Raw genomic sequence first — 11,764 nt, 5'->3', positions numbered from 1 at the left:
TTTGATGCGATCGCGCCAAATTGCACGCACATGAAAGAACAATTGCATTGCGAGACGAAAGGAAAAATTGAAGGTGGGAAACGTGCCAATTTTCCTCTTTACACGTTACCATTATTCCATTCACTTCACTTTCCTTAATAACTAAGTCTGTTTGTCTGAAAATTCGCTTGTCTGGAAATCCTTGTAACAGAAAGATTACAAAAATTTTTGTTTAAATATTATTACTCAATTACTAGATAACAAAAAAAAAACGTTAATAAATGCAAAATAAACTCATTAAAACCGGATTTTCAATCATAATTTGTATATAAAACATAATTGTGTGTTAATAAAATAAATTAGTTTTTAGAATTTATTTAGTTTTGAAAATTTTCAAACCGCACTATAGCGAATCCGCACTATTCGAGGTATTGCTGTTCAAAGCTTTACACTTAATTACATAAGAATACGCCTCTAATTGCGCAACGTTTGATATAACCATGGTTACGTAACGTTAATTTCTTAGCTAAGGTATCACGATTTTACGATTCGTTTTTTTTTTCACGTCCACACCTTTTGTTTAATTACTTAAAAACTATGCACGCTAATTCGATCATCGAACACTCAAATTAAAGATCTTTCAACTAAGATTTCACATTTACATAATTTACATTTACATAATTTTTCAACAACAAAAACAAATGGATAACACAAAAACTATAAATAATTTACAAATTTTCATAACTACATCAGAAATGCTCTTAAATTACGCGTCTATTGATACTACAACCGTTACGTAATGTTAATTAATAACTGAAATACGTCGAATTTTCAATTACTTTTTCCACCATCCTCAAAATAATTTTAAAAAATCTAGTAAGCATTGCAATAAACAAAATTGAGGACGAAAACAAAAACTGATCAATTTCGGCAATTTCAAAGCTTTGTTCAGAATCAACCAATTAAAAAACAAAACAAAAAATATGAAACAAAAAAAAAACAAAAACGTGATACACACACCTTCCCGGATATTAATGCAAACAATGCACGAAAATCACGTAAATATCAATTTGCACAAACACCTCTCTTTTTTGTTTCCATTATTTCCTCATTAGTCAAAGCACACTAGTCGTATCAATTTAGATTGTCGTTTTTTTTTTATTGTTGTTTCTGTTACTTTTTTTGTTTTTTTTTTTCAAAGCCAAAACATTTAATTGTCAAATTCATTCATTCATTCATTCACACCTGTATCACTCATTCCATTCATACATTTCAACATTATAACACAACATTTATGACCGATTTCATCGTAATTATTCTTTGGCCGGAAATTATTATAAGCAATGACGATTTCATACATTCATTCATTCATTAATTCATCAACAACAAACAAACAACGATGATTCCGATAGCGAACGGATGTCGTGCATTTGTATGTAATGAACAGCGGTTATTAAAATTGCGAAACGATGATCGCATTCAATTAATGGAATTCATATTTTTCATTAGTTTTTTTCTTTCTTCTAAATTAACAACATTAGTTGGTACCATTGCAACAACAATGGCGTCAAGATTTGTTTACTTATTCAAATACGTCATTTAACTTATCCATGTTTACCGATAGATGGCGTATAAGTAAAACGTAGAAACAAATCAAATCAACTGACTAAATTTTATAACAAATTACATAAATTACGAAAATTAATTAGCGTTAATTATGTCAAGTAGGCTACGATCATCTGAATCCAACTGTAAAGAATATATAAACGCATTCAATTAATTACTGTTTTTGATTAGTTATTTTTTCTTCTAATTTACAACATTAGTTGGTACTATTGCAACAACAATGGCGTCAATATTTGTTTACTTATTCAAATACGTCATTTACCGATAGATGGCGATTGCATAAAATACATAAAAAATCTTATTAACCCATTAAATTTTAACAATTTTCATAAATTACAATTAGTAAACAGCGTTAATTGTGTCAAGTAGGCTACGATCATCTGAATGCAACTGTAATTTTAGTATAAACGCATTCAATTAATTAGTGTTTTTGATTAGTTTTTTCTTCTAAACTGACTAAATATCAAAAAAAAATACATAATTTACAAAAAGTAATTAGCGTTAATTTTGTGAAGTAAGCACAATTTTAGTATAAACACATTCAATTAATTAGTGTTTTTGATTAGTTTTTTTCTTCTAATTACAACATTAGTTGGTACTATTGCAATAACAATGGCATCGAGATTTGTTTACTTATTCAACTTTGTCATTTAACTTATCCACGTTTGACGATAGATGGCGAATGAGTAAAACGTAGAAAAAAATCCAATCAACTGACTAAATATTTAAAAAAATACATAAATTACAAAAACGAATTAGCGTTAATTGTCTGAAGTAGGTCAACTCTAATTTCAGTGTAAACGCTTTCAATTAATTAGTGTTTTTGATTAATAATTTTTTTCTAATTTAAAACATTAGTTGGTACTATTGCAATAATGATGGCGTCAAGATTTGTTTACTACTCAACTATGTCATTTAACTTATCCATGTTTGACGATAGATGGCGAATGAGTAAAATGTAGAGAAAAAAATCCAATTAACTGATTGAATCTTAAACAATTTCCATAAATTAAAAAAAGTAATTAGCGTTAATTGTGTCAAGTAGGCTACGATCATCTGAATACAACTGTAATTTCAGTATAAACGCTTTCAATTAATTAGTGTTTTTGATTAGTATTTTTTTTTCTAATTTTCAACATTAGTTGGTACCATTGCAATAACAATAACGTCAAAATTTGTTTACTATTAAACTATGTCATTTAACATACCCATGTTTGACGATAGATGGCGTATGAGTAAAACGTAGAAACAAAACCAATTAACTGATTAAATCTTAAACAATTTTTATAATTTACAAAAATTAATCAGCGTTAATTGTGTCAAGTAGGCTCTGAATGCAAATGTAATGAATGTAGAAACGCATTCAATTAATTAGTTTTTTTTTCTTCTAATTACAAAATGAGTTGGTACTATTGCAATAACAATGGCATCAAGATTTGTTTACTTATTCAACTTTGTTATTTAACTTGTCCATGTTTGATGATAGATGGCGAATGAGTAAAACGTAGAGAAAATCCAATTAACTGATTAAATCTTAAACAATTTTCATAAATTAAAAAAAGTAATCAGCGTTAATTGTGTCAAGTAGGCTACGATCATCTGAATGCAACTGTAAGTTGAATATAAACGCATTAATTAGTGTTTTTGATTAGTATTTTTTTTTCTAATTTACAACATTAGTTGGTACAATTGCAATAACAATGACGTCAAAATTTGTTTACTAATTCAAATACGTCATTTAACTTATACATGTTTGACGATAGAAGGCGAATGAGTAAAACGTAGAAAAAATCCAATTAACTGATTAAATCTTTAACAATTTTTATAAATTGTTTTTGACTAGTTTTTTTTTTCTAATTACAACATTAGTTGGTACAATTGCAATAACAATGGCATCAAGATTTGTTTACTATTAAATTATGTCATTTAACATACTCATGTTCGACGATAGATGGCGTATGAGTAAAACGTAGAGAAAATCCAATCAACTGACTAAATATTTATAACAAATTACATCAATTACAAAAACTAATTAGCGTTAATTGTGTGAAGTAGGCTACGATCATCTGAATACAACTGTAATTTGAGTATAAACGCATTCAATTAATTAGTGTTTTTGATTAGTCATTAGTTGGTACTATAGCAACAACAATGGCGTCAAGATTTGTTTACTATTCAACTATGTCATTTAACTTATCCATGTTTACCGATAGATGGCGTATGAGTAAAACCTAGAAACAAATCCGATTAACTGATTAAATATTAAACAATTTTCATAAATTACAAGAAGTAATTAGCGTTAAGTGTGTCAAGTAGGCAACTGTCATCTGTATGCAACTGTATTGAATGTAAAACGCATTCAATGAATTAGTTTTCTTTTCTTCTAATTACAATATTAGTTGGTACTATTGCAACAACAAAGGCATCAAGATTTGTTTACTTATTCAAATACGTCATTTAACTTATCCATGTTTACCGATAGATGGCGAATGCGTAAAATGCATAAAAAAATCTTATTAACCGATTAAATTTTAACAATTTTCATAAATTACAAAACGTAATCAGCGTTAATTATGTCAAGTAGGCTACGATCATCTGAATCCAACTGTAATGAATATATAAACGCATTCAATTAATTACTGTTTTTGATTAGTTATTTTTTCTTCTAATTACAAAATGAGTTGGTATTATTGCAATAACAATGGCGTCAAGATTTGTTTACTTATTCAAATACGTCATTTAACTTATCCATGTTTACCGACAGATGGCGAATGCGTAAAAAAAACTTATTAACCGATTAAATTTTAACAATTTTCATAAATAACAATTAGCAAACAGCGTTAATTTTTTCAAGCAATGATTAATGAATTAGTACAAATTGCATCATATCACTTATTATTATTACCGATAAGTAGGCTGCGATCATCTGAATGCAAATGTTATTCGTCGTAGAACAAATGTCCGCATTACACATTTTTTTTTTCTCTCTCTTCCTTGACTTCTTCCACGCTCGACCGAATGAATTATTCAGCCGTTTAACATAACAAGAGACCCGATTCGCATTTAATGCGACACCTAAAAAGATTTATCATCGAATGCTAATTAATAAATGAGCCGACTACAACGAAAAAAAAAAAACTAACTCATTTAAATATTCATAATTTCGTATAGGTTTTGTTGTAAATACGCGTAGGCACCAAACAAACAAGACAAAGTCATGCACGAGATTTACAATTCACAATTGAATTCTTCAAGTTTCAAGTATAATATCGAAAATAACCGATTCCTTAGATAAGCGAACCAAAATTTGTTAAGTAAATATTGATAATTTTCGTTTATAAACATTGATTACTTGATTAATTACTATGACTAATTCATAATCTTATACTTATTATTGTATATATCCTATTTTTGTTCATTAATCATGATGCGAATATATTCGTCATAAGAGCAACGCATGACGAATATATACGTCATGAGTATTTAAACGGTAAAACTAATTCATTTACCTTCATTCTTCTCCGTTTTTGTCTTGCAGACCACCTGAAGAATACCTCTACGACGACAGCTGCGACGGTTCGGGCGACGGCGACGAGATCTACATGAAACCCAAGAGGCAGCAATGGTCCAACAAATTGCAGTTCGTTTTGGCGTGCGTCGGCTACAGCGTCGGTTTGGGTTCCGTCTGGCGATTTCCCTATCTTTGCTACAAGAGCGGCGGCGGTAAGTCTTCAAAACGTCTGCATCCGACGACCTTCGAAAAGTGAAGAAAATAAGTAAACGTAACGCAGCAGATTTGACCCAAATCGGTCTGCTTTATGCGAATACAAATATCCACAATTTTCATCTCATTATCCAACAATTCAAGTTTTATTTCTATTAAATCTGTACTAGTTTTACACTAAATCTAATCAAAATATGTGAGTCGAATAGGATAATTTTCATAACGTTACGAATTACGTAACAAAAAGCATTGCATTCACTTCATTTCGCCAAGTGAAATTGAATAAAATTAATCTACAGAAATGTACGATTTCACGCTATTAATTAGTTAATCTCTATAATAATAAAGTTAAATAAAAATCGAAAAATTGAAACTGAAATTATAAAGCAAAAACTATCGTTTCCTCAAAAACGTTCCCATTGCATAACTTCAGTTTGCGTAACGCGATACACCATTAGCGCGAGTAATCCGATAGGCGATTAGGAGTCTGCTTTTTGCATGTGATACGAAAATTGTTTGAAGGATTTTTCTTTATTTACTCACACCAGTCTTCCGTATCCACTTCAGTTCCAGTTGCGTAATCAAACGTTTTCCACGCATCGAATTAGTATAATTAAAAAGAAATAACTGTAGTTTATACAAAAGAAGAAATCGAATTAGAATTGTTACAAAAAAATTAACTGCAATTTATACAAAAAAAAGATTAAAAAAACGTCAATTTTGTATGTAAATTTGTCAATTTTCTGATATAATCTGATTAATTGTTGAAATCATAATAACAAATAATTAAGAATTTAACTGCTGAGATTAAACAAATTTGTCATCAATTAAAACTGGTGAGCCATGGAAATAAATGTCATTGTTAATGTCAATTTGTTATTTTGTTAATATGTTTTTTTTTGATAATAATGTGCGTTTAATCTAAATATACTTTGTAAATCCGCAAAGCGAATTTAGAATAATCTCTGAAACGTGTTGACTTACCTATTTTCCGAGACTTTTCTTCATAATTTTTCCAATTGATATCCGCGAAAGAAACATCACTGCAAAGAATTTGTTTCAATGAATCACAACTGTTTTTGCCAACTGTTTAAAGAAAAATTATATGTGTGTGATAAACAGGAAACGAATTTCTGAATTGTCACCAACCTGAAATAAAAAAAATTCTTTACATCAAATGATTCTAACCTAAAAGTTAATTGAAATGTCAAAGAACTGATTTGAAACGTATTTATTTACCAATTTTCTGAGACTTTTCTTCATAATTTTTTCTAATTGATATCCGCGAAAGAAACATCACTCTGAAAACAATTTGTTTCAATGAATCGCAATGCCAACTGTTTAAAGAAACATTTTATGTGATAAACAGCAAACGAATTTCTGAATTTCTACCAACCAAAAATGTAAAAAAATCTTCGCTTTAAATGATTCTAACCTAAAAGTTAATTGAAATGTCAAAGAACTGATTTGATTGGTATTGATTTACCTATTTTCCAATACTTTTACTATAATTTCGCACTAAATAAACATAACCCTAAAAGCAAACAAAAAAAAAATGACAAATAATTGACAATTGACAAAGTCAGCTCTTTGAAAATTTTGTTATGTTACCAACAGAGCAAATCAATTTCTGAATTGTCGCCAACCTAAAATAATTCTAACCTAAAATGTATTGATGATGTCAAATTAATTAACCTGTTTCCAAATTCGCACTGAATAAACATAACCCAAAAATAAACAAAAATTTGACAAATTAAACGAGTCATCTGTTTGAAAATTTTGTTAAGTTACCATCAGAGCTAATTAATTTCTGAATTGTTGCCAACCTAAAATAATTCTAACCTAAAACGTATTGATGTCAAATTTCAAAAATCTATTACTTATTGACTCACCAATATTCCTTGATTTTTACCATAATTTTGCACTAAATAAACGTAACCCAAAAAAGAAACAATAATTTGACAATTGAAATTGTCAACTTTGATAACATTATCATACATATTTCGGAACAGTCGCCAACCTTGAAGAGAAAAAAAACAAAATGTCTACTTTTATAACCTAGAAATTAAACGTCAAATAATAATAATATTAACCTTTTCAATTTGTATTCTAATTCGTGCAGGAGTCTTTCTCATTCCATACCTGATCATCATGATTATTTGCTACATAACCCTAAAAGTAAACAAAAAAATTGACAAATAAAATTTTGTTATGTTACCATCAGAGCAAATCAATTTCTCAATTGTCGCCAACCTAAAACGTATAGATGATGTCAAATTATTTAACCTGTTTCAAAATTTCAACTAAATGAATTTATATTAATCTATTACTTATTGACTCACCAATTTTCCTTGTTTTTTTCCGTAATTTTGCACTAAATAAACGTAACCCAAAAAAGAAACAATAATTTGACAATTGAAATTGTCAACTTTGATAACATTATCATACATATTTCGGAACAGTCGCCAACCTTGAAGAAGAAAAAAAAACAAAATCTCTACATTTATAACCTAAAAATTAAACGTCAAATAATAATAATATTAACCTTTTCAATTTGTATTCTATTTCTCATTCCATACCTGATCATCATGACCATTTGCTGTTTAAACTGTTTAAAGAAAAAATATATGTGATAAACAGCAAACGAATTTCTGAATTTCTACCAACCTGAAATAAAAAAAATATCTTCACATCAAATGATTCTAACCTATAAGTTAATTGAAATTTCAAAGAATAAATTAATACGTATTGATGTACCTATTTTCGGAGACTTTCACTATAATTTCGCACTGAATAAACATAACCCATAAAAATTGACAAATAAAACAGTCAGCTGTTTGAAAATTTTGTTATGTTGCCATCAGAGCAACTTCATTTTCTGACTAGTCGCCAACCTAAAATAATTCTAACCTAAAACGTATTGATAATGTCAAATTATTTAACCTGTTTCCAAATTCAAACTAAATGAATTTATATTAATCTATTACGTATTGACTCACCAATTTTCCTTGATTTTTAACATAATTTTGCACTAAATAAACGTAACCCAAAAAAAAACAATAATTTGACAATTGAAATTGCCAACTTTGATAACATTATCGTACATATTTCGGAACAGTCGCCAACCTTGAAGAAGAAAAAAAACAAAATGTCTACATTTATAACCTAGAAATTAACCGTCAAATAATAATATTAAGTTTTTCAATTTGTATTCTATTTCGTGCAGGAGTCTTTCTCATTCCATACCTGATCATCATGATCATTTGCTGTTTAAACTGTTTAAAGAAAAATTATATGTGTGATAAACAGCAAACGAATTTCTGAATTTCTACCAACCTGAAATAAAAAAAAAATCTTCACATCAAATGATTCTAATGTAAAAGTTAATTGAAATATCAGAGAACTGATTTAATACGTATTGATTTACCTATTTACTATAATTTCGCACTGAATAAACATAACCTTAAAAGCAAACAAAAAAATTGAAAATTTTGTTATGTTACCATCAGAGTAACTTCATTTTCAGACTTGTTGCCAACCTAAAATAATTCTAACCTAAAACGTATTGATAATGTCAAATTATTTATCTTGTTTCCAAACTCCAACTAAATGAATATACATTAATCTATTACGTATTGACTCACCAATTTTCCTTGATTTTCACCATAATTTTGCACTAAAAAAGCGTAACCCAAAAACAAACAATAACTTGACAATTGACATTGACAACTTAGATCATACATATTTCGGAACAGTCACCAACCTTGAAAAAGAAAAAAAACAAACAAAATCTCTACATTTATAACCTAAAAATTAAACGTCAAATAATAATAATAATATTAACCTTTTCTATTTCGTGCAGGAGTCTTTCTCATTCCATATCTGATCATCATGATCATTTGCGGAGTGCCGATGCTCTACATGGAATTAGCTGTCGGTCAATTCACCGGGCGAGGACCCATCGGAGCGTTGGGTCAACTGTGTCCACTATTTAAAGGTAACAAATTATCAACAATTTCTTTTTTTGACATTGACATCTGTCAAATTTTGACATCTGCCAAATTTTGAAGTTGACATCTGTCAAATTTTGATTAATTGAATGACGAATATGCAGGAACCGGTGTGGCGAGCGTCGTGATTTCGTTCCTGATGTCGACGTACTACAGCGTGATCATAGCGTACGGCATCTTCTACTTCTTCACCTCGTTCAAAGTGGATCAACCGTGGATGGATTGCAACAACACGTGGAACACGAACAGCTGTTGGATTCCTTCGCGGAGCGGCTTCAACATGTCCAGACCGTTGAACAGTCAATCACCGGCTGAAGAATTCTACAAGTTAGTTAAACTATATTAATAGAGAGATGATTGGAAATGATATGATGTTGATTTGTTGCAGCGTTAAAGTTCTTAAAGTTTCGCACGGGATAGAAGATTTTGGTTATCTTCGATCCGAGCTGGTCGCGTGTTTGCTGTGCGCTTGGGTGTTAGTTTACTTTGCGATTTGGAAGAGCATCAAGTCTTCGGCTAAAGTGAGATATTTCACGGCGACTCTACCGTTTCTTTTGATCATAATACTCATGGCTAAATCGTTGACGCTGGAGGGAGCCAACGAGGGGATGCGGTACTTCTTCAGACCGAACTGGAAGATGTTGGGAGACGCTAAAGTAAGTCTTTAACAAACATCTTTTACTCTAATAAACTAATCGATTGTTATTGTTGGAAGGTGTGGATCAATGCGTGCGCGCAAACTTTCAACTCGATGGGCATCTCGTTCGGTTCGATGATCTGCTTCGCCAGCTACAACAAGTACAACAACAACATCCTGCACGACACCATCGCCGTCTCGTTCGTGAACGCGATCACCAGTCTCCTGGTGGGAATCTTCGCTTTCGCCACTATAGGAAACATAGCGTTCGAGCAGAACGATAAGATCGAAGAAGTGATCGCCGATGGTCCAGGGCTGATCTTCGTGGTGTTTCCACAAGCCATGGCGAAGATGCCCGCAGCTCAATTCTGGTCCGTGCTTTTCTTCTTCATGCTGCTCTGTTTGGCGCTGAACAGTCAATTCGCTATAGTCGAGGTCGTCGTCACGTCTATACAGGACGGATTCCCAGTTTGGATCAAGAAGAAGTTGATGTGCCACGAAGTTCTGGTCTTCATCATCTGCATCGTGTCGTTCTTCTGCGGATTACCGAACTTGACAAATGTACGTTAACTTCACTTGATTACTAATTAATTATTAATAGCTACTTAATTTATATTACGATCTTATAAACATATATTTATGATTATAAACATTGATTAAGTATTTCGAGCAACTATTCAAATAATAATATTGCATTTGTTAAATCAATTTCAATTCAACACTACCTCGCATAGTCCGGGTAATCACCAATATCCTGGATTGTTTGAAACCAGACTTAATCGAGGAACTAAGTAGCACACAGGCAAAGCGAAACAAAACAATGATTTATGAAGAAATAATATTTTGTCGTCAAATAAAAATTAGTTCGATTTGAAATTTTTAAAATGTTCTCCAATGAATCCGGACTAATCGAAGCCAGATTTGAGTTGGTAAATGTTATGTTAATCATCAATTCAAATACTGTCCTCATCATAAGTTGCTTAACTGATATAACTTGTCAAAAGTAAAATATTCGCAGGAAAGCTGTGAGTACGCAACACCTATCAAGCAACTTGTCAAGTAGTTGTTGAAAATAACGATGCAAGTACTTGAAACAATTAACAAATCTTATTTAGCATTTTATTTATATACAATTTTTACAATATTTTTTATACATTTTTATTAGTATTTATATGTGTATGCCCCTCAGGTTCGGTTCTTTCGGTACGCTCCTGGCTCTAATATTAATTTTTACAATATTTTTTATACATTTTTATTAGTATTTATATGTGTATGCCCCTCAGGTTCGGTTCTTTCGGTACGCTCCTTGGAACCGGTATTTTGAGCAGGCTTGTTGGTTTACTATGTTCTATGTCGTCGTTCCGCGACTCCGCATCCAACACATCATTTTTGTTTTAAACTTCTTTATGTCTATTTCTCTTCTTATTTCCTCTGGAACCATGTTGTATTGTGCTACGCCCAGGGATACCAAAGGCGCTTGTTATTTTTTTCAAATCCCTGACATTTTAGATTTGCAAGGATACAGGGTTGTTCAATCTCAAAAAGCGATACCATTGCCAACTGTAAAAATGTTACACACACACATACACATACACATTACACACACATATACCTCACATATATATATATATATATAAAATATATATAAAAAATATATAAAATATAAAAATATAATCAGAATTAACAAATTTATTTTACAACACAATACAACCCAAAAATTATTTGAATTCTCGGCGACTTCATTTATGCTTTCTTGCATATGACAAAATTTCTCGCTGCAGCTTATCT

At 30.6% G+C, this 11,764-nt stretch overlaps 1 protein-coding gene across 1 annotated transcript in view; it reads left to right on the top strand.

Annotated features, from left to right (window-relative positions):
• Window positions 1–10,685, top strand: part of LOC108563642 (sodium- and chloride-dependent GABA transporter ine) — a 19,857-nt gene extending 9,172 nt beyond the window's left edge. Inside the window, exons 2-7 of the mRNA XM_017922381.1 lie at window positions 5,057–5,060; window positions 5,144–5,328; window positions 9,192–9,326; window positions 9,444–9,666; window positions 9,728–9,995; window positions 10,055–10,685. Of these exons, the coding sequence (XP_017777870.1) occupies window positions 5,208–5,328; window positions 9,192–9,326; window positions 9,444–9,666; window positions 9,728–9,995; window positions 10,055–10,546 (1,239 nt within the window). The 5' untranslated portion in view covers window positions 5,057–5,060; window positions 5,144–5,207 and the 3' untranslated portion in view covers window positions 10,547–10,685. The remainder of the gene's footprint in view (window positions 1–5,056; window positions 5,061–5,143; window positions 5,329–9,191; window positions 9,327–9,443; window positions 9,667–9,727; window positions 9,996–10,054) is intronic.
• The last annotated feature ends 1,079 nt before the right edge of the window (window positions 10,686–11,764 follow it).

This window comes from Nicrophorus vespilloides, unplaced genomic scaffold (assembly GCF_001412225.1).
Source record: "Nicrophorus vespilloides isolate i.1.1-1 unplaced genomic scaffold, Nicve_v1.0, whole genome shotgun sequence".
In the NCBI taxonomy this organism is placed as follows: domain Eukaryota; kingdom Metazoa; phylum Arthropoda; class Insecta; order Coleoptera; family Silphidae; genus Nicrophorus; species Nicrophorus vespilloides.
This window is presented reverse-complemented; position numbering and strand designations above follow the sequence as displayed.